The sequence below is a fragment of the Chiloscyllium punctatum genome, chromosome 7, assembly GCF_047496795.1.
Source record: "Chiloscyllium punctatum isolate Juve2018m chromosome 7, sChiPun1.3, whole genome shotgun sequence".
Classification (NCBI taxonomy): Eukaryota; Metazoa; Chordata; class Chondrichthyes; order Orectolobiformes; family Hemiscylliidae; genus Chiloscyllium; species Chiloscyllium punctatum.
In genome coordinates this window covers 51955571-51979182 of record NC_092745.1, presented here as the reverse complement: position 1 = coordinate 51979182, position 23612 = coordinate 51955571, and the positions used below count along the sequence as shown (strand labels likewise).

Genomic DNA, 23612 nt, shown 5'->3' with positions numbered 1-23612 from the left:
GCGTGGAGGTCTTGATTTGGTATGGTGGCGGTCTCTTCCCCATGTGGAAATCTTCTTTGTCTTTGACATCCAGGTGTTCCAGCGGTCTAGCAGTAGGTCTCATCCAGAATGGCGGTCTCAGCCCAGTGTGGTAGACTGTTTCGGCAGAGGTTTCCAGCCTAGTACCCAACAGCCTGGCGTGGTGGCCTGGTCGCGGAATGACAGTCTTGTCCCAGGTGCACCTTCATGATATATCATTGCTCATTAATCAGCTTTTCCCAAGCCCAGGAGGTGTTGACTGAACGGTGATGAACTTTGCCTTAGTTTAACTTCTTTAAAAATTATGTATGACTTCTGTCATTGATGGAAGTGCTGCAGTGAAGTGACTTATAAAACTTTTCAGTGTATTTTTTATGCTCAAGTACACGCGACAATAAATTTCTATTCTGTTCTATTTATTTATCCCTTAACTGTATTTGTCTGTCTTTTGTGTGAATGGGAGCTGAGAAAAACTGTTTGCAGTTTAAGGCACAGGCATTAATCAGCTTATTGTGTTCGTTATATTTCTCTCTGCTAAAGTTATCCTGCATCTTCTAAATAGTTAAGCCCTTTGTTTAAAGTATAAAAGTAGTATCTGGAAATTAATTATTTGCAAAGTCTTGGATCAGTTATTCAAAAATCTGGTTACGAACCATTTTAGTGACTATTTAGGGGTCCTTGACAGCTTCGTTTTACTGTTTTGTGAATACAGAGGTAATAAGGCTGATTTGGTTCTGCTATTTTTCTCTATTGTAACAATAGTGTTCAGTGCAGACTCACAATAAGGATATTCCTTGTGGGAATTCAAAAGACAAATCAACAAGAACGGGTTTACATACCAAATGATTAGCGGTAGCACTGCTGATCTGACTTGACATAATTACCAGTTGTAGGAAAATGAGCAGACAGATTTCATTGGTAGCCCCACCACAACAAAACCAAAAAACAGACATTCACAATGAGATGAGTCTGATATTTGGCTAAGTGAGTTGGGAGACAAATGAAACAAATAGTTATCCAATGCAGACACAAACAGCTGTAATAGTACATGGAGGAAATGGGCTGAGACTCCAGACTGTAATACAGTCAAATGGCAATTCAATCACTAAAAACTGAAGACCATAGATTTACAGATGGGAGAATGTTTTTGTGGTTTATGCTTATACATGCAAAATTAAATGCCATTATTTTGATTCTATTTAACATTGCATAGCAAGAAGTGATACTTGTGAGATTCCCTGTCCATATCATTCATGCTTTATGGGATGCCCAAGTGATGATGTTATGTCCAGACACTGAAAACCTCTATCACAGAACCACCTACAGACATAAACTGTATGAAAGACAATGCAATGGATTTGCTCAAAAGGGCAGGTTCACCATGAAGCTTAAAATGTGCTCCATGAATTGAATGGAATCCCTACAGTGTGGAAACAGACCCTTCGGCCCAACAAGTCAACACTGACCTTCCAAAGAGCAAGCCCTACCCTATTACTCTACCCTACTTTACACCTGACTAATACACCTACTCGACACATCCCTGAACACTATGAGCAATTTCGCACAGACAATTCACCTAACCTGTACATCTTTTGGACAGTGAGAGGAAACTGGAGCACCCAGAGGAAACCCAGGCAGACATGATGAGAATGTGGAAACTCCACACAGACAGATGCCTGAGGCTGAATCGAACCCAGGTCCCTAGTGCTGTGTGGGAGCAGCACTAACCACTGAGCCACCATGCTGCCCCACCGTAGTTCCCACCTGACTGTTTTGTATTTAGTTAGCCCATTACAAGACTAAAAAGAGATTTTAAACTGAAATAAAGATTATAAACCTCTGTTTCAAATGTTCTAGCTCTCAACTTTCAGTTACACACCGACATAAGTAAAAGCAAAATACTCAGACACTGGAAATCTGAAATGAAAAATAGTGTTTGAAATAATCTAGCAGCATTTATGGTGAGAGTAAAAGAGTTACAATTTGAATCAACTATGATTTCTTCAGAACAGGGAGATGGGTAGTTAGCTACCAGATTGTCCGTTTGACACTAGACTGGAAAGGTGATTCTTTCTTTGCACAGAACATTTCCATACACTTAAATACTAACACGGACCAAGCTCCAATCGTTTATGGTATTTTTACAAATAATCAACAGGGTATGTGCCTGCAATATTAGGTAGATGCGACATGCAGTGACAAAACCTCAACTGGTTCATGGAACAAATATGTTGTGGAAACCTAGGACACAGGTTATGGGCAAAACCTTCCAGAAATTGCAATATCTTTTAATTGTGACTGAATATCTAGGGTGCTGGAGGCTGAATGAGCTTAGGTTCAACAGTAGAAGTTTAAGAATTCAGTTTACAGACAAATGTCAAAAATACAAGGCTACATGAGATAGAGGATGAGTGGCTATTTATCAATATATGGACCACACATAAGACTAGAGATTTATTAGGTTTAATTTACCTGGAGGGCTCCAAAAAGATCATACATGTTGACAGGTGGTAAGGAAGCTAGCATATCTTCACCAGAACAGGCGAGGAGAAGGGCTGCCTGTTGCTCTACATCATCTGATGATATGTGGGATCCTGAATTTGTTCCAGCCATTATGGTCATTCCAGTAGGAGGACTATGTTAGAGGAATATATAAAAATTAACACCATATATATTGGCTTAAAAATACTTCCATAAATACATAGGATACAAGTTTAGATTGAAAAAAATATGAGATTAAGAAATAAAATGATGTTACTTGACTTGGAATGTGAAAACAATTTTTTTAAGCAAAAAATCCAAGTAAATATTTCAAGAAAGAATCATCCAAATCTGTTGACATTGCGTAAGGTTAAAGCATGGAGGCTGGCCAATATCTCTCACACTAACACTCTAGATAAAATGCAGGGACAAAACACAGAAATATTCAACTCAAAGCAATGTAGGATGACATGTTAGCGCCTTCGCATGGTCAAGTTCAGTAATACTCCTGGTCAATTGTGGCATCCAGCAACCATACCCAAAAAGTGCATATCCTGTTTGTATGTAGAAACATATTTCAAAGTATTTTATGGTGTTAAGAAAATAATGGCGCCACTCCAAGCAAGAATAACCAGCAACCTGGTAAAAGAGATGGATTTAAAGCAGAGTCAAACAAAACAATGTGGAAGCAATGAGCTTAGAAAACTGAAAATTCAATCAGCATAGATAAGTGGGGGAGCAATGAATTCCTGAAAGTTGAATAGACAAGAGTGGCACTGCTGTCTCATATCACGAGGGATCCAGACTCCAATCTCAGACAACTATCTTTGTGGAGTTTGCACATTCATCTCATAGCTGCATGGTTTTCTCCAAACGCTCCAGTTTCCTCCCACAGTCCAAACATGTACAGCGTAGGTGGATTAGCCATACTAAACCGCTCATAGTGTTCAGGGATGTGCAGTCTAGATGGTTGAGCCACAGGAAATGTTGGATTACAGGACTGGGGTGGGTCTGGGTAGGAAGCTCTTCAGAGGGTTGGTGCAGAACTCGATGGGCCAAAAAGCCTGCTTCCACACTACAAAATGGAACCAATCAGGTCATGTAACACAGTACATAGGCCCCAGTCTAAAACAATGATAAAGCAGAAGTCCAAACACAAAGTTCTCCTTGTATCCACACCAATAAATGTAATTATACCAGAGGCAGCAACTTAAACGGAGACTTTCTGTTTTCTGCCCAAGCTTTACTACTTGTTTCGAGCGAACCTTTCTCTCTTTTTAACTTTAAACTAAAATACATAATTCAGCCTATTCTGCTTCCACACTGTCAGGATTCTACAGCTCCATTTCTCAATGGCTCAGAGAACAACTGGGTATTGTAGTGCTGTGTGACGTTTGATAAATTATGGAGGAATCGGAACATTGGAAGACTGGGCACCAATTCAGCTTAACAACTTAATGGATGAGCAGAATTTAATGAGGCGCAAGATGGAAATAGCAGGGGTTAGGATGAGCTGATTTGTATGGAAAATGGATTAACTGAGTTGTCTCACCAGGAGAGCAGTAAAGTAAGCCAGTTGGTCAAAACTAAATTGCTAAACAATTAAATGAACTGCAAAATGAGAACGCAACAATTATTATTGCTCCGCTCCAACCGTCAGGCAGCTAAATGAGTCAACAAACAAGGGGTAAATCCAGCTTTCAAAGTGGGAAAGTGTCTGTGGGTAGCTTTGCAGAAAACTACCAAGCCCAAGCTCTTTTGCAAGACCTGACCTAGCCCACTTCCCATTAGTGACCTACTTTGGCTCTAAGGCCAGACTGCCTTTACAACTAAAGTGTGTCAGATACAGTGGAATACATCTTTATTCAGAAGCTAAGTGTTCACCACTGCCCCTTCAAATGACAGGGTTGCAAGCCAGAGTTGGAAAGGAATAGGTCAGTCAGAGGGAAGGGAGATTTGGGACAAGCTGACCACACTGAAGGTAAAGTAAGGGTTGCGTACTAAGTACCACTGGGAAAGACAGACATGCTTCACAGAGAGAAAAAAGATCACCAAGTTCTTTGCAATCACTACAAAATGGAACCAATCAGGTCATGTAACACAGTACATAGGCCCCAGTCTAAAACAATGATAAAGCAGAAGTCCAAACACAAAGTTCTCCTTGTATCCACACCAGTAAATGTAATTATACCAGAGGCAGCAACTTAAACGGAGACTTTCTGTTTTCTGCCCAAGTTTTACTACTTGTTTCGAGCAAACCTTTCTCTCTTTTTAACTTTAAACTAAAATACATAATTCAGCCTATTCTAATAATTTTATTTCCTTTCAAATAAGAAGGTAAACAAGGCCTCGGTGTAAAAGATCCAATGACAAGTTTCAAAGGAAAATAGAGTAAATGTCCCACTATTTGAGCCAATAATCATCCCTTAATGTCATTAAGCAGATAATTTAGCCATTTATCTCAATTTCACTTGTGGAAGTTTGCTGTACATAACTTAGCTGTGGAATTTCCTTCATTTTTTAAAAAAATTTATTCACTGAATGAGGGGATCACTAGCTAGGCCAGCATTTATTGTTCATCCCTAATTGTTAAGAATCAACCACATTGCTATGGATCTGGAGTCACATGTAGGCCAGAGCAGGTAAGGATGACAGTTTCGTCCCCCAAAGGACAGTAGTGAACCAGATGGGTTTTTCCAACAATCAGCAATGGATTCATTGCCCTCGGTAGATTCTTAATTCCAGATTTTTACTGAATTCAAATTCCACCATCTGCCATGGTGGGATTCAAACTAAGCTCCCCAGGACATTACCTGGGTCTCTGGATTAACTATTCAGCGCAAATTCCAACTAGGCCATTGCCTTCCCCATAACAATGCGTACATTTCAAACAATCTTTTTTTTTAAATTCACTTGTGGACAGTGCAGGCTGGCCCGCATTTATTGCTGGTTCCTAGTTGCCCTTGAGAAAGTGGTGGATAACTGCCTTCTTGAACGGCAGTCTATATGCTGTGTAGTGAAATACTTGTAGTCATGTGTTTGAAAGATGTTTATCTAAAGGATCTTTGGTGAACTGGCTGTAAAGCTCTTTGGAGAATCCAAAATTAATGAAAGAAGCTATAGAAAGGAAGTCTTCTTGCATAATCCACAATAATGGAAGCTTGGTTCTGGAACATCAGTTGATTATTTCAACTCTTGTTTTGCTAAGATGAGGAATGAAAAAAGTGTATATTTTCACTAATGACATGAAAAGATAAAAGCTATTTCAGAGATTAACGCTCATAAAATCTTCCTGTTATTACACTGAAAGTTACTTCCAGGTTCTCGGTTTTAAACTTAAAAGTTCAAATCCCGCTTCTCAGTCCTACTCCTTAAATTTTCTGTGAAGTTTGAAAATGTCAGACATTGCACTTACCAATCAATAATGTTGTTGTAGGCAATGATGCTGTTCTTTAAATATGGCTGAGGATTAACACTACTTCCAAAAGCATACTTAAAATGGCCGTCACGTAAACGATATGACCTCCTCCTGGATATCACAGCCGTCAGAATATCCTTCAGGTGATTCTATTGGAAGAAGCACAAAGTCATGGTGGATGTATTGCTTCAAGATAGAGATATATTTAACTTATCCACGGCCTTCATGAACAAAATGTATTTTTGTTTTTTTATTTCTTCTTTAAAATCATTGCTTTTATCTGACTCCCATGGGAAATCCCCAAGTCACAGAGTGTTTTTGAATTACGTACAAAAAATATTTATACATTTAGATAAGAGAATCATTTAGAGAATCAACTATGGATTTTAGTCTGGATGATTCTTGTGTTTATAAAGATTCTGGATTATATTTAAACTGCTCAAGAAATGTAGTATGCAGAATAATTTTTTTTGAAAATAAATGACAAATTTTTACAGTAGCTAACTTTAATATTGTTCCCTTTGCAGCACATGGAGGCTTTCCAGCCTAACCCTTCAACAGTTCCACAGAATTATTGAGCTGAGAGAGTCACAGTAATAAAAGCATCTACAAAACAGTGAATTGAAATAATTGTTGGACTTCGAAGCAATTGCCAATTAAATATATATTTGAACAAATCATACAACATATTTGTGCTTAATCATCACTCCAATTGCTGGGCACATCTTACCCTGTTATAAGAAGGTAAGAAACAAAGCAAAATCTGCCAAAAGGTTTTTCCAAAATAAAGTTGGATTATTTGAGTATGGCCCAAACCCAAAGCCCTTTTGACTCGGTGAGGAGTGCATCAATAATGCAGCATCAGTTGCTTGTGAACATTTACATTTCTAAAGAAAAAATTGTGTTTAGTCAACTTGCTCAAGCTTTCTGAAGGGGTAATGAAAAGCGGTATTGCTTTTGATGTGGCATACATGGGATTACAGGCATTTGATAAAGTGCCTCACAACAGGCTGGTGAGGAAAATTATAGGTTATGGTATAAAAAGAACAGTGGCGATGTGAATACACAATTAGATGATTAATAGAAAACAGTAATGGTCAATGGATATTTTTCAGGCTGAAGGTAGGTTTCCAGTAGAATTCCCGGAGGGGTTGAAATTGGGACCCTTGCTTTTCCTGATATACAGGGGGGCAGTTTGCAAATAACACTAAAGGCGGAAGAATTGTAAACTGGGATGAGGACAACGTGGAACTCCCAAAACACATTTACAAGCTGAAGAAGTGAGCAGGTAGGTTGCAGATAAGGTGCAATGCAGACAAGTATGAGGTGATACACTTTGATTGAAAGAACACTAAAAGATCATAAAATATAGAAAACACAATTCAAAAGAGGTGTAGGAACAAGGGGATCTGACTGCATATGTGCAGATCACTGAAGGTGGCAGGTCAGGTAGAGACAGCAGTAAATATAGATAGTTTTCTTGGCTTTATTACTACGATGCAGAATTTGTGTAAGATACGTGTTAGACATCAGCTGAAGTATTGTGTAAAGTGTGGGCTCTGCATTATAAGAGAGATGCAAATGCATTTTAGAGATGGCAGAAGCAATTTATTAGAATGGTTCCAGGTATGAGAAACTTCAGCTATGTGGATATACTGAAGAAATTGGGACTGTTCCCCCGGGACAGAAGATGGCTGAGAGGAGATCTGATTGAGCTTTTCCAAAATCATAAACACGCTGAACAGAGTAGAAGGGTGAAGTTGTTTCCATTTGAAAAGAAAACAAGAATTCAATGGCACAGATTAAAATGATGTACAAATGAAGCAAGGGTGATGCGAGAACAAAACCTTTTCACCCAGTGAGTTGTTAGGGTATGGAATGCACTGCACAGAAATGTGGTGGAGGGGGGTTCAACTGAGGCATTCAAGTTTTGTCTTGGATTTTTTTGGACAGTAGTGATGGGCAGGGATATTAGGAAAAGACAGGAGATTGGCACGAGGTAATACAGCCAAAGCAGGCATGATGGTCTAAATGGCCTCCTTCTGTAATCATAATATTAATTCTATAATTAAGTGCAGTGCATTCTATTGAACCCTAAGCTAGTGTCTAATAAAAGTGCAGTGCATGTGAATCAATGGTTAATGTACTTGGCTGAGTCACAAGATCATGGATTCAAACCCCAGAGTTGAAGTTTAAAATTTAGACGAGCACATCAGTGCAGTACTGAGAAACAGCTGCACTGTCAGAGGCATAACGGTTTGGCTGAGACATTAAATTGAGAGCCCATCCACCCACTCAAATAGTTGCAAATTATCCCAACCTACGATTTTAGTGAAAAACAGGGTGGTCAACAAACTAGTTGATGCTTATTGCTCAAAAAACATTGTATGAGAAAACAAACATAGTCAAGAAAAAAGGAAGGCCAGGGATATGTTTGAACAGCCAAGTCTGAAGGCAACTTGAATGAGGATTTCAGCAGCAGATGAGCTGAAACGGGAACAACTGGCATCATTATGGAAGGCGATGTAGGCAATTTTAGTGATTGCACAGACGTGATTCAAAAATGTGTCTTGAAATTAAATGTCTACTCTGTTGACTAGAGATGATAGGGGTACAAGGAGATACACATCACAGAATTATTAGAGCAGAAAAAGAAAACAAAACACAAGTCAATTTCATTACAGCACCTCCACGGCATGCACCACTGCTGTCACTGCATCTTCAGATACATTGTCCAGTCCACATTCATAAGCTGTTACTATCATTCGACCTTCTAGCTGGCCTCTTGTGGGAAGCACCATTGTATGAGTGCAAAACTTTACATCATCATCTTCTTGAGGGTCCTTTGCCACAAAGTGCTGTGCTCCTGATAAAGGATTTTGTGCTTGAAAACGATGCTGGAGGAAAACCCACACCATGCACTACGTTAAATTGCACAATGCCACTTAAAAGCATTTATAAAGCATACAAAAATCTCAATCAAAAAGAATTTTTACACATAAAAAAGTTGGAAGATTGATTCTTTGGAGCACAGCAGTAGCAGAGATCATTTTATCATTGGCTTCACTTTTAAGAAACTTTAATATGTTTTAAAAACTACTTATTTTGTTACTCAGATGGATACAATAACAAGAAATGGAGCCTGGACCATCTACCATTATAATAATAATTATGGAGGGTATTAATAATGGAGGGTATTAAAAGAATCTCTCTTCAAATAGTACATGGTCAACTTCAATATATAACTAAGGAAGTGAATCGGTTATGTGTCTGAATTTGAAAACTACATTATAACGTTACCTCAACTGGAGAAGAGCAAATGCAATTCAACGTAAAATATGCATTGGAAGTTTATGGTAGTAGCAATTAGGTCATATTTTAAAAGTAACAAAAAGTTTGGAAAATGTCACATCAAAAAGGTTTTCCAAAAATGGTGAAACTGCCTGTGCATATGATAATTATGACTGACAGGAATAAAAATGGCACAACAAAACATTACAGCCAACAGTTCATCTCAATACTCAACAGATAAACCCTGTGCTCATTACTGTTTCTTGTTAGGACTAACTGACATATTTTGCTGCCCCGATTAAGCCACTAAATTGCCCTTCTTCCAAAAGATGGAAAAAGGGCCAAAGAAAAACTATACAAAATAAGTGACCAAAGTGGGAGAGAAAAAGCTACTAAGGTTGAAAATAACTCACTTCGAATTTTGCACGGAGAGATGGAAACTTTTTCTTGTTTTTAGGTTTACTTGATTTGGCTGCAGATGGACTAGTCCACAGCAGAGAAGTGCCACTTTCTGTAACAGGAAAAATACAAAATAAACATAAGTGCACTTTTCAAGGAAGATCAATGACAATGTTGCATGCAATGACTCAACTTGCCTTGAAGGTCACAAGGAAAATTTTATAAGCTACTATCGATCCAATCAAAACAATCCAAAACAGGAAGAATGTTTAAAACTTGCACTTTCACCACATGATTTAATCAATTGGCAGAAAACCTCTATCACACTTTCTTTGTAAAAACATCTTGGGGAAGGGAGATAAAACTGTTCCAGGCTTGGAACCTGTTGCATTGCTGAGCATGGTTCCTCCCAGCATGCCATTCCATGAGGACAAGAACTCGGAATGAGTCATGAGACAAATGACTAGGAATAAATTCAGTCTCAATTGTTTATCTCTGTGATAAAAGACCCTGAAGGAGAAAAATCTCTAGAATTTGGGATTTCCTTGCAAAGTCATGCACTTCTCCATTTCAATGGTTGTAATGTTTCAAGTTATTTTCAAGCACAATAGATATTTATCACACTAGACAATCTGTAATTGTATTTAGAAATTGTATTCAGGGCAGCACAGTGGCTCTGTGGTGAGCACTGCTGCATTACAGCACCAGGGATCTGGGTTCGATTTCAGCCTCTGGCGACTGTGTGGAGTTTGCACATTCTCCCGGAACCTGCGTGGGTTTCCTCCGGGAGCTCCGGTTTCCTCCTACAGTTCAAAGATGTGCAGATTAGGTGACTTGGCAATGCTAAATTGCCCATAGTGTTCAGAGATGTGTAGGGGAAATGTAGAGTAATAGGGTAGGGGAAATGTAGAGTAATAGGGTCGGGGAATGGGTCTGGGTGGGGTACTCTTCGGAAGGTGAGGGTGGGCTTGTTGGGCAAAATGGCCTGCTTCCACACTGTAGGGATCGTATCATTCTATGAAAGGGAATGGGTACACAAGCAGAGACTGACCTTAAACAAAATTATCTTCCATAAGATTTTATTAAAATAGCTTTGGTTACCATATTCATTTCTAACTTCACTGTTGCATGCTCAATTCCTTTACTCCTAAACATAGAGAGTATACAATGATACAAAGACCCCCATTCGGAATGAGCAAACTGGAATTAAAACTGCTGTTGACTACTGGAGAAATTTTTAATTGGTAAATTAAATGCTCAGTTTCACTGGAAAACAAAAAGGTCCCCAAGGATAATTAAGATATTTACAATATACAGAGATGAGTGACAAGCAGAAGGTCATTGTCTATGTTGGCACCAACGATATAGAAAGAGATGAGGTTCTGCAGAGAGAATATAGAAAATTAGGCAGAAGGTTAAAAGTAATGTCTGGATTAGTCCCGGTGCCATGCGCTAGTAAGAGTGGGAATAGGAGAAGAGGGAAAATGAATGCATAGTACAGCAGCAGGGATTCACATTTTAGATTCATTGAGGTTTATTCATTCTTCTGGGGTAGAAGTGATCTGTATAAGGATGGATTGCACCAGAGATTTGCGACTGCTACTCAGGACACTTTAAACCCATGGTGGTGGTGGTATTTGGAGGGGGGAATATTGCAGGTTTTACAGAAACTCAGGGAGGAGCAGGACTGACAGCTTACATGTTCCAGGGTACAGATGTTGTAGGAAGGATAGAAAAGGGATGCAAGGGAGGAGGGGGAGTGGCATTTTTGGTCAAGGATAACATTACAGTTATATTTAAAAAGGATATTCCTGGGAGAACGTCCCGTGGAGATATATGTGTCGAACTGAGAAAGAAGAAAGGGATGATTTGGATTGTACTAAAGGCTTCCCAATAGACAGCGAGAAATTGAAAAGCAAATTTGAAATGCAAGGAGATCTCAGATATCTGTAAGAACAACAGGGTAGTAATGGTAGGGGATTTTAACATTCCAAATATAAGGTGGGACTGCCACAGTGTTAAGGGCTTGGATGGAGATGAATCTGTTGTGTGTACAATAAAATTTTCTTATTCAATATGTGGATGCATATACTAGAGAAAGAGCAAAACTTGATGTTCTCTTGGGAAATAAGGCAGGACAAGTGACAGGAGTGTCAGTGGGAAGCATTTTGAGGCCAGTGATCATAATTCTATTGGTTTTAAAATAGCTTCAAAAAAAAAGGATAGACCTGATCTAAAATTACAGTTCTAAATTGAAGTAAGGCTAATTTTGATGGCATTTGGCATAAACTTTCAAAAGTTGATTGGGAGAGGCTATTCACAGATAAAGGGACAGTTGCAAAGTGGAAGACTTTCAAAAATGAGATAATGAGAGGTCAGAGACAGCATTAGTACGAAGGGCAATGCTGGTAGTTGCGAAGTGACTACAGAAATTGAGGCTCTGGTCAAGAAACAGGACGCATATGTCAGGTATAGACAGCTGGGATCAAATGAATTCCAGGAAGGCATAAAGGGGACATGAGATAGTTTTGGCAAATAGGGTTAAAGAGAATCGAAAGAGATTCAATAAATACATTAACGGCAAAAGAATAACTTGGAAGAGAGTAGGGCCCCTTAAAGATCAATAAGGCCACCTATGTGGAACCACAGAAGATGGGTGAGATACTAAATGAGTATTTCACATTAGTATTTACTGTGGAGGAAGATATGGAAGCTAGAGAACCGAGGATGTAAAAGTGTCCATGTTACAGAAGAGAAGGTGCAGGAGGTTTTAAATCCACACCTGATCAGGTATATCCCAGAATTTTGTGGTAAGCTAGGGAGAGATTGCTGGGGCGCTTGCTGAGATATTTGTGTCATTGATAGCCATGGGTGAGGTGCCAAAAGGTTGAAGGTTGGCTAACATGGTGCCATTATTTAAGAAAGGTAGTAATGAAAAGCCAGGACCTGACACGAGTGGTGGGTAAGTTGTTGAAGAGGATTCTGACGGACAGGATTTACGTGCATTTGAAAAGGTAGGGACTAATTAGGAAAATAGTGTCTCACTAACTTGAATAGGAAGGGTTTAGAGGGATATGAGCCAAATGCTGGCGAATGGTACTAGATCAGTTTAGGATATCTGGTTGGAATGGATGAGTTAGGCCGAAGGGGCTGTTTCTGTGCTGTAAAACTCTATGACTCTAATCTACCATTGTTTTGCTACAGTTGTCTTGGGCACTGGTGAGACCACATCTAGAGTGCACTACCTAGGGTTTTGATTCCTTGTTCAAGTACAGATATTAAAAGCAGTTCAAATAATGTTCATCTGACTGATTCCTGGGGTGGAGGGGTTATCCTATAAGAAAAGATCACACAGGCCTGTATTTAATGAAGTTTAGAAGAATCAGATTGATCTTTTGGAATGTATAAAATCCTGATAAATCTTAATGCAATGGATGCTGAAAGGAAATTTCTCCTTGTAGGGAAACAGTTGAAAAATAAGGAGTGCCATATTTAAAACAGAAATTAGGAAAATACATATTTCTGTCAGACGGTTGGGTGTTTGTGAAATTCTCTTCCCCAGACAACAGTGGAGACATCATAGAATATCTTCAAGGGAGAAATCAAAGGATATTGAATAGCCAGGATATTGGGACAAGGCCATAATCAAACTGGCCATGATCTGCTCATGTGGCAGAGCAAGCTCAAGGTAAAAAAATGGTTTAGTCCGATCTTAATTCTTCATTAGTTACACTTTAGGATTTACACAAATACTAGAACGAACAGAATATAAAGACGGTACACATAAATCATTACATCGAAAGATTTGGAAAGATGGGACTGCTTTCATTGGAAAAGAGATAGTGGAGGGAGTATTTGATAGAGGCATTCAAAATGATGAGGGTATGCAAGGAAAAATTGGTTCAGATGGTGGATGAATTGAAAACCAGAGGGCACAAACTAAGACAAGAGGCAAGAAAATCAATGCCAATATGAGGAAAAAGTGTTTCACGAAGCAAGTAGTTAGGATAATGTGAAATGCATAGTCCACGTGTATCACGGAGGTAACTTCAATCCAGGGGTCATGAAGAAATTGGATCATCTAAAAAAAGAGCAGGGTATGGGGCGAAGGTAGGCGATTGGCACAAAGTGAACTGCCCCTTCCTACAGCCAGCCAGACAGACACACACATGCTATGAACCAAATGGCCTCTTTCTACACTTCACATTCTTCGCAAAGTAGTTTAGCTTGTCTGCTCAAAGGCCAAGTTGAAATTCTATCCAGGTTCAAAACTCTGGCAATTATTAGAATTGAATTCATGAAATTTTAGAAATAAACACAATTATTTGATGGTGGCTGAATTAAAATCCTGGAATTACCTCCCTAAGGGCATTGTGGGTTAACCTACAGGAGATGGACTGCAGTGGTTCAAGGTGGCAGCTCACCACCACCTTCTTAACGGCAACGAAGGATGGACAATCAATGCTGGCCAGCCAGCAACACCCACATCCCACAAATGAATTTAAAAAGTCAAAACGTAATTTATAAATCTGACTGTAAAGTTTCTAAGAATATCTAGAAATATCCATTACTTGCCACAGAAAGTCCCTTTGTTCTCCGTCTTCTCCATGACCAAATGATTTTAAGCAAAGCAATTCTTGGCTCAGTGTGTTCTGGAAATACTCAGCAATTAAAGTTGTACGTGGGGAGACAGAAAGGGAGAAAGAGCTCATATTTCCGGTTGATGACCTATTATCAATACTGAATTTAGGGTATTTCGCTTTATTTTCTATGAATCGATTTATTTGCTCAGTGTTTAACTTTGAAGCTATAAAGTCCAGAAAATTTTCACTTGGCAAGGGCATGCATTGAATTATAACATGAAGTGGAAAAACTGAATTCAGCAACACATTAAACACACTGGAAGGAACTTGATTTGGCTGTGGATGAATGAGTAGAAAGTTCCAACGCTAACAATATATAAAAAAACAAACCACAGTAAGTGTCTAAAATTCTCAAACAGGTTAAATCTTACCACGTACCTGGAGCAGAAACCATGATCTGACATCTAGTGAGGATGGCAAGCAAGAAGTCATTATGCGAATGCACTGGAAAGGAAAGCGATTGCTTATTTTAGCATGACCTTAATAAAACGATCAAGGTTAAACATGAATGTCAATGTAAATAGACCATAAGACCTAGGAGTGGAAGTAAGGCCATTCAGCCCACTGAGTCCACTCCATCATTCAATCATGGCTGATGGACATTTCAATGCCACTTACCCGCACTCTCCCCATAGCCCTTAATTTCTTGCGAGATCAAGAATTTATCAATCTCTGCCTTAAACACATTTAACATCCTGGCCTCCACTGTGCTCCATGGCAATGAATTCCACAGGCCCACCACTCTGGCTAAAGAAATGTCTCCTCATTTCAGTTCTAAATTGATCCCCTTTAATTCTAAGGCTGTGCCCATGGGTCCCAGCAGCCCCGCCGAACAGAAACAAATTCCCAGCATCCACCCTTTCTTAGCCATGCATTATCTTGTAAGTTTCTATTAGATCTCCCCTCAACCTTCTAAACTCTAATGAATACAATCCCTGGATCCTCAGCCGATCATCGTATGTTAGGCCCACCATTCCAGGGGTCATCCATGTGAATCTCCGTTGGACATGCTCCAGTGCCAATATATCCTTCCTCAGGTGTGGGGCCCAGAATTGGACACAGTATTCTAAATGGGGCCTAACTAGAGCTTTATGAAGTCCAGTAGCACATTGCTGCTTTTACATTCCAACCCTTGAGATAGATGACAACATTATGAGGCTATTAGACTGGGTCTGCAGCAGATGGTGAGGGAACCAAGAGGGAAAATCATATTTAACCTCATCCTTACCAATCTGCCAGCTGCAGTTGCATCTACCCATGACAGTATCAGTAAGAGCGACCACCACAGTCCTTATGGAGACAAAGCCCCACCTTCACAGAGAGTAGCCTCCCACATTTTTTGTGGCACCGTGTTCAATAGGACAGACTTCAAACAGATCTAGCAACTCAAGACTGAGCACCCATGAGACACTGCTGGCCATCAACAGCAGCAGAATTGTACTCCAGCTCAATCTGCAAGCTCATGACCCAGCATACCCCCACTCAACCATCACCATCAAGCTAGGGGATCGATTGGCTCGACAGGAGTGCAGTTGATGCACCAGGCATACCTGAAAATGAGGTGTCAACCTGCTGAAGCTACTGAACAGGACTATTCACTATTTATGCTGTTTGGCATGCAAGTGATAAACAGAGCTAAGCGATCCCACAACCAACAGATCAGATCTAAGCTCTGCAGTCCATCCACATCCAGTCGTGAATGATGATGGACAATTAAACAATTCATTGGAGGAGAAGGCTCTATAAATATCTCCACCCTCAATGAAGGAAGAAACCAGCACATCAGTGCAAAAGATAAGGCTGTGTTTATCACAGTAATCTTCAGCCAGAATTGCTGAGTGGACGATCCATCTCAGCCTCCTCCAATGGTCCCCAGCATCACAGATACCAATCCTCATCCAATTCCATTCACTCCACGTGGTATCAAAAAACTGCTGGAGACACTGGATACTGTAAAGGCTAAAGGCCCTGATAACATTCCGACAATTGCACTGAAGACTTGTACTCCAAAACTTGCCGCTCTCCTTGCCAAGCTGTCACAGTATTGTTTCAACACTGGCATCTACCGACAATATGGAAAATTGCCCAGGTATGCCCTGGACATAAAAAGCTAGACAAATCCAATCTAGCCAATTACTGCCTTAGCAGTCTACTCTAGATCATCAGTTAAGTGATGGAAGGTATCATCAACATTGCTATCAAGCAGCGCCTGCTCAGTTTGATTTCTGCCAGGGCCACTTAGCTCCTGATCTCATTACAGCCTTGGTTCATACATGAACAAAAGAGCTGAATTCCAGAGGTGAGGTGAGAGTGAGGGCTCTTGACATCAATGCTACATTCGACCAAAGGTGGCATCAAGGTGCCCTAGCATAACTGGAAACAATGGGTATCAGGGAGCAAACACTGTGGTGGTTAAAGTCATATCTGACACATAGAAAGACAGTTGTGATTGTTGGAAGCTAGTCATTGGAGCTCCAGGCCATGTCTGCAGGAGTTACTCAGGGTAGTGCCGAGGCCCAAACATCTCCAGCTGCTTCATTAACGAACTTCCCTCCATCATTAGGTCAGAAGTGGGGATGTTCGCCAATAATTGCACAATGTTCAGCACCACTCACAACTTCTCAGATATTGAAGCAGTCCATATTCAAATACAACAAGATCTAGACAATATCTGGTTTGGGCTGACAAGTGGCAAGTAACATTTGTTCCACACAAATGCCAGGCTATGACCATCACCAACAAGAGACAATCTAATTACCGCACCATGACAATAAATAGTGCTACCATCACTGAATCCCTCACTATTCTGGGATTATTGTTGACCAGAAATTCAAGTGGACTTGCCACATAAACAAAGTGGCTAAGCAAGCTGTTCAAGGCTTGGAATACTGTGGTGAGTAACTCACCTCCTGAGCCTGTCCACCACCTACAAGGCGAAGTCAAGAGTGTGATAGAATACTTCCCACTTACCTCGAATAGGTGCAGTTCTAACAGCACTCAAGAAGCTTGACAAAATCCAAGATAAAGCAGCCCACCTGATTGAGACTACATTCACAAGCATCCACTCCCTCCACCAGTACAATGCTCAGTACACATTGCTGCTACTACCTACATGATATTATGCAGAAATTCGCCAAAGATCCTCAGCACTTTTCCCATGACGACTTCCATCTGGAGAGACAAGGGCAGCAGGTTTAACACCACCACCTTTAAGTTCCCCTCCAAGTCACTCACCATCCTGAGTTCCAGATATATCCCAGTTCCTTCACTGTTGTGGGGTCAATATCCTGAAATGCCCCCCCTAATGGTATGAAGTGAACCCACAGCAGGTGGACTGCAGTGGTTCAAGAAGGCAGCTCAACACAACCTTGGGGCATCTATGGACAGGCAATAAATCTTGGTCAGCAAGCGACACCCACACTTAATGGCAAAGTCCTAGGGAGTGTTGCTGAACAAAGAGACCTTGGAGTGCAGGTTCATAGCGCCTTGAAAGTGGAGTCGCAGGTCGATAGGATAGTGAAGGCGCGTTTGGTATGCTTTCCTTTGTTGGTCAGAGTATTGAGTACAGGAGTCGGGAGGTCATGTTGCAGCTGTACAGGACATTGATTAGGCCACTGTTGGAATATTGCGTGCAATTCTGGTCTTCTTCCAATCGGAAAGATGTTGTGAAACTTGAAAGGGTTCAGAAAAGATTTACAAGGATGTTGCCAGGATTGGAGGATCTGAGCTACAGGGAGAGGCTGAACAGGCTGGGGCTGTTTTCCCTGGAGCATTGGAGGCTGAGGGGTGACCTTATAGAGGTTTACAAAATTATGAGGGGCATGGATAGGATAAAGTCTTTTATCGGCAAAGTCTTTTCCCTGGGATCGGGGAGTCCAGAACTAGAGGGCATAGGTTTAGGGTGACAGGGGAAAGATATAAAAGAGACCTCAGGGGCAACTTTTTCACAGAGGGTGGTACGTGTATGGAATGAGCTGCCAGAGGATGTGGTGGAGGCTGGTACAATTGCAACATTTAAGAGGCATTTGGATAGGTATATGAATAGGAAGGGTTTGGAGGGATATGGGCCGGGTGCTGGCAGGTGGGACTAGATTGGGTTGGGATATCTGGTCGGCATGGACGGGTTGGACCGAAGGGTCTGTTTCCATGCTGTACATCTCTATGACTCTATGACATCCCACAAATGAATTAAAAAACATCCCTCTCCAACTTCAGATATTTCTAAAGCCGCCATGGCATAGCATTGCCCTGTGGGTTATTATGCACTGCCGAAATTCCAATAAAGGGCATGTGGTCCTTGCTCAATTGATCACTGATTCAAGCCACATTCAGCTTCAAAATGCCTTAATCGTTCATTTCATGCCCTATCACATGGAAAATATTTTTCAGTTCAATAAATAATAGTTGCTCAGAATTTTACTTTTACAAGAGAATGCAGGAGAAACTGAAATCATGCACCATATTTTGCTGATAAAATAATGATACATTAATGATTGATACTGTTATAAATGTGCAAACCAGCAAGTTCACGGGATCAGGACATCCAATCTGAGTTCCAAAATCTCCACAAACAACAGGATCAACAATTACCAAGAGATTTGTCTCCCAATCACTCCCATACCTCTCCTCAGCATAACCCAGTCTTTTGTATGCAATGCTGTCAGTTGTGAGGAACTTCTCCAACTTCACTTTGATTATCTTCATCGACTCTATAATCACTTCACAAGCCAGAAAAATGAAAACTCTCTAAATGTTTTGAGGAGAGACTGGTTTGCCCAGTTAATTTCTCATCAGTTTTTTTTAACAAGCTTGCTGACCCTTCGAAAACATAATGCTTAACACGCACGACTGACAGTCTGATCACAGTAAAAAAGGTCTTCGTACTGCTCCTATATGGCAACACTTCCCATGTGAATCAAGCCTCAGTCCTAAATTACTGCTTCTTCAAATCACAGAACGAGTGGAATAAAGGTTCAGCCCTGGGTGCGATTCACAGCAGCAATACAGAATTCTATCACAGCCTCAAATAATTCATTTCTCAGGCGACAGCAAGATGTATAAAGTTAATGGTGCAGCCCTGGGCAATGTTGTCAAAAAGAGACACCTCTGGATTCAGGTACATAGTTCTTTGAAAGCTGCATTAGTTAGACAGGGCGGTTAAGAAGGTACTTAGCATGCTTGCCTTCATTGCTCAGACCTTTGACTATAGGGGTTGGGACATCATGTTTAGGTCGTACAGGACATTGGTGAGTTCACTTCTGGAATACTGTGTCCAGTTCTGGTCACCCTGCTATAGGAAAAATATTAATAAATTGGAGATGGTTCAGAAAAGATTTACTAGGACTGGAGGGTTTGAATTATAAGGACAGGCTGGGACATTTTTCACTGGCGCATAGGAGATTGAGGAATGGCCTTTTAGAAGTTTATAAAATTACGAGTGGCGTAGATAAGATGAGTAGCAAAGGTCTTTTCCCTGGGACAGGGGAGTTCAAAACTAGGGCATATATATTTTAAGGTGACAGAAGAATGATTTAAAAGGAACCTGTGGAGCAACTTTTTCACACAGTGGTTCAGACATGGAATGAACTGCCATAGGTAGTAGTAGATGCAGGTACAGTTACAACATTTAAAAGACATTTCAGTCAGTACATGAATAGGAAAGGTTTAGAGGGATATAGGCCAAAAACAGGCTAGCGGGACTAGTTTAGTTTGGGAAATTTGGTCGGTATGGACAAATTCGACCAAAGGGTCTGTTTCTGTGTTGTATAACTCCATGACATAATAGCACAATGAACCAAAAGGTTGATTATGGTACAGCAGTAGGCATTGTTTCTTTGTATTTTAGTAAAATACACAAGGTTTAACATAGTGGACAAATTAGTAACGTTAGGTCACACAGGATTCAGGGTTGCCAATTCGATACTTAATGGCAGGAAACAGAACGTAATGGTGAAGGGTTGCTTTTCGGACTGGATGCCTGCAACCAGTGGTGTTCCACAGGGATCGATCGGTTCTGGCTCCTCTTCTGTTTGTTATTTATATAAATGATTTGGATGAGAATATACAAGGCATGGTTATTAAGTGTGTGGAGGGCACCAAAGTTGGTGGTATAGTAGACAGTGAAGAAGGTTTTTTTTAAGATTACAAAAGGATTTGATTAAATGGGTCAATGGGCTGAAAAATGGCAGATGAAGTTCAATCCGGATAAATGCGAGGTATTGCACTTTGGTACAACAAACAAGGGTAGGGCTTATACAATTAATGGTAGGGCCTTGGGTAGTGTTGTAGAACAGAGGGACCTAGGGGTGTATGTATATCATTCTTTGAAATTTGCATCACATATGGATAGGATGGTTAAAAAGACATTTGACATGCTTGCCTACGTTGTTCAATCCTTTGGAGTATAGGAGTTGGGACGTTATGTTGAAGTTGCAGGATATTAGTGAGGCCCCTTCTGGAATACTGTGTCCAATTCTGGTCACCCAATTATAAGAAGGACATTATCAAGCTGGAGAGGGTTCAGATGGGATTTACCAAAAGGTTGCAAGGTCTGGAAGGTTTGGAAGGCTGGGACTTTTTCTACTGGAGTTTAGGAGATTGAGGGGTGACGTGACAGATGATTATAAAATAATGAGAGGTACAGGTAGAGTTGATGACAGCCTTATTTTTTCTAAGATGGGGAGTTTCAAGACTCAGGGTCACAATTGTACGAGGAGTGGACAGAGGCAAATTATGTTTTACACAGAGAATGGCTCGCGTGTGGAATGACCTTTCTAAGGAAGTGGAGGATGCGAGTACAATTACATTTAAAAGACATTTGGACGGATACATGAAGAAGAAAAGTTTGGAGGGATATGAGTCAGGAGTAGGCAGGTGGGACTAGTTTAGTTTGAGATTATGTTCAGAATGGACTGGTTGGGCTTCTATGTTGCATGACTCAATGAATGATAAAGACAATCAACACAGCTTTAACCCCAAACAAACAATCTGTAAACATCAAAGGTATGTAAACTTCACAATGCCTGATTGAGATTCTGTCCCCACTCTTTGAGCACACTGAAAGGGGAGGATCTAATTCTTCAAAGACATCTACAGATTTCAGTTTACAGAGCTTTCGATCACAACAATGATTGGATTGCTACCTCAAAATTCTGCAAATATCAGTCAATTAATTTCATTTCTGGGAGAGGTGACCTAACTTCAAATTGCAAACACTGTTACGTTTACCAGTAAAGTATTGGAGTGGTCATGCGTGCACGGTGGAAACCTCCAAGGAGCCGAGATATGGTCCATTGTGTTCCAGACCCTGAGCAATGATGCTGGCTGCAAAGGGACTGAAACCAGACTTCAAACCTTTGACTATATCACCGTACTGACTGTTCTTGAAAAGTATAAAAGTAACGCTGAATTTCATGAGCTGTTTTTGAGCAAGATCACAATCGGTCTGCATAGAACAGAATATGCCTTCAACCCAACAAACTTGAGATTCTTTGACATATATTTCTCTCTAACAACTGACTGCTCTCAGTCTGATATGGAATAATATCACAATCAAACATCATATTGTCCAACTATATATTATGCAGGCAGTTCTCTAGGAAGTTTGGAAAATGAAATGTTCTCCCCTGTCAAGGGATGATTACATAAACATTTTCACATATTTTGTTGGGAGCACACTGGAATACCAGGAAGACTGTATGGTTGAATGTGTCATAAACGGAAATATAAAGCCATTGGAAACGTTCAGTCAAGAACTTGGAGAGCCAATTGTTTACTCAGATTACCATAATGACTCAGTGATCTTAAAAGATTGCTGTCAGGAGTTTCTCAGGAACAGATGAAATCAACTCTGCTCTTTCAGGAGATCACAGCCATAACCTCAAACTGATCTCTCAGCAGCTAATAGCTATGGAATTTAAAATAAAATAATTAAGTTGGACAATGACAAGAAGTACAGCCTAACGCCATATCTCAAACTCACAAATAACAAACTTGAATGATTCTTGAGTCTAGAACTTTGAATAGAAAGTTTGTAACCCTAATTATCAAGAAACCACTTTAGTGTTTTTTTTATATAAAGGTGATCACAATTTAGTCCTTAGCCACAGAAACTGATTTTTAAATATATAAATCTTTGATGAAATGAAACTTATATTAACAATTGACAATTCATAGTCTGCACTTGACAATTCATATATTCTCCTTTATGGGAATGATTTGAAGACACTCCTTGTATTTACTGTGTAAATGCTGAGCTACTGAGGATCCTTAACATTGCCCTTCTAGTAACCTGCAAGCTCTGACCACGAAGGAAAAAGGATTGGGTAGAGGCAAGTTCTGAATCAGTTCAATGCACCTCCCTACTCGATCTACACATTTTCCACAGTGGGGGAGTTTAAGACAATCCCACAAATGTAACTGCACCTTGGAGTGCATCTCAGGCAGAGGAAACGTGAAAATGAGTATGCTGACTGCAGAACCCCCTTTGTGTATACCTTAGCAATCTCAAAATCCTCAGGTACATCTGTTGCAGCAAGGGAAATAAGGGCATTGATCTTACCATTGTCGTGAGTAAGGAGTCTCCTTGCTTCCACGTCAAATTCCTCTTTGCTAATTTTTTGCTTGAACCAAAGTTTCAGGTTTGCCCAATATCTGAGAAAGAAACAGGCAAAGAGGAGAAACTTATTTTTGTACCCAGAGATTAGGATTTGAAATCCACTTGAAAGCGTGACTAAATTGTGACATTTGAAAAGATAAATTAGAGACATCGAACATACAACCAAAGCATTATTCAGAGAGCAATATTAAGAAGAATATTACTGAAGAGAGAGAATATTCTAATAGTGAAGGCAGCGTTTGGTATGCTTTCCTTTATTGGTCAGAGTATTTTTAGATTACTTACAGTGTGGAAACAGGCCCTTCGGCCCACACCGCCCCGCCGAAGCGCAACCCACCCATACCCCTACATCTACCCCTTACCTAACACTACGGGCAATTTAGCATGGCCAATTCACCTGACCTGCACATCTTTGGAGTGTGGGAGGAAACCGGAGCACCCGGAGGAAACCCACGCAGACACGGGAGAAGGTGCAAACTCCACACAGAGAGTCGCCTGAGGCGGGAATACAGGAGTTGGGAGGTCATGTTGCGGCTGTACAGGACATTGGTTAGGCCACTGTTGGAATATTGCGTGCAATTCTGGTCCCCTTCCTATTGGGAGGATGTTGTGAAACTTGAAAGGGTTCAGAAAAGATTTAGAAGGATGTTGCCAGGGTTGAAGGAATAGAGCTACAGGGAGAGGCTGAATAGGCTGGGGCTGTTTTCCCTTGAGCACTGGAGGCAGAGGGGTAACCTTCAAGAGG

General features: G+C 40.5%; 1 protein-coding gene across 1 annotated transcript in view; it reads right to left on the bottom strand.

Moving 5' to 3' along the window:
* The window catches only part of tada1 (transcriptional adaptor 1), a 72375-nt gene that overhangs the window by 36754 nt on the left and 12009 nt on the right, over positions 1-23612 (bottom strand). Inside the window, exons 2-7 of the mRNA XM_072573537.1 lie at positions 22811-22902; positions 14629-14694; positions 9622-9719; positions 8605-8814; positions 5915-6066; positions 2491-2653 (exon numbers count right to left, since the gene is read on the bottom strand). Coding sequence (XP_072429638.1) covers positions 2491-2653; positions 5915-6066; positions 8605-8814; positions 9622-9719; positions 14629-14694; positions 22811-22902 — 781 coding nt within the window. The remainder of the gene's footprint in view (positions 1-2490; positions 2654-5914; positions 6067-8604; positions 8815-9621; positions 9720-14628; positions 14695-22810; positions 22903-23612) is intronic.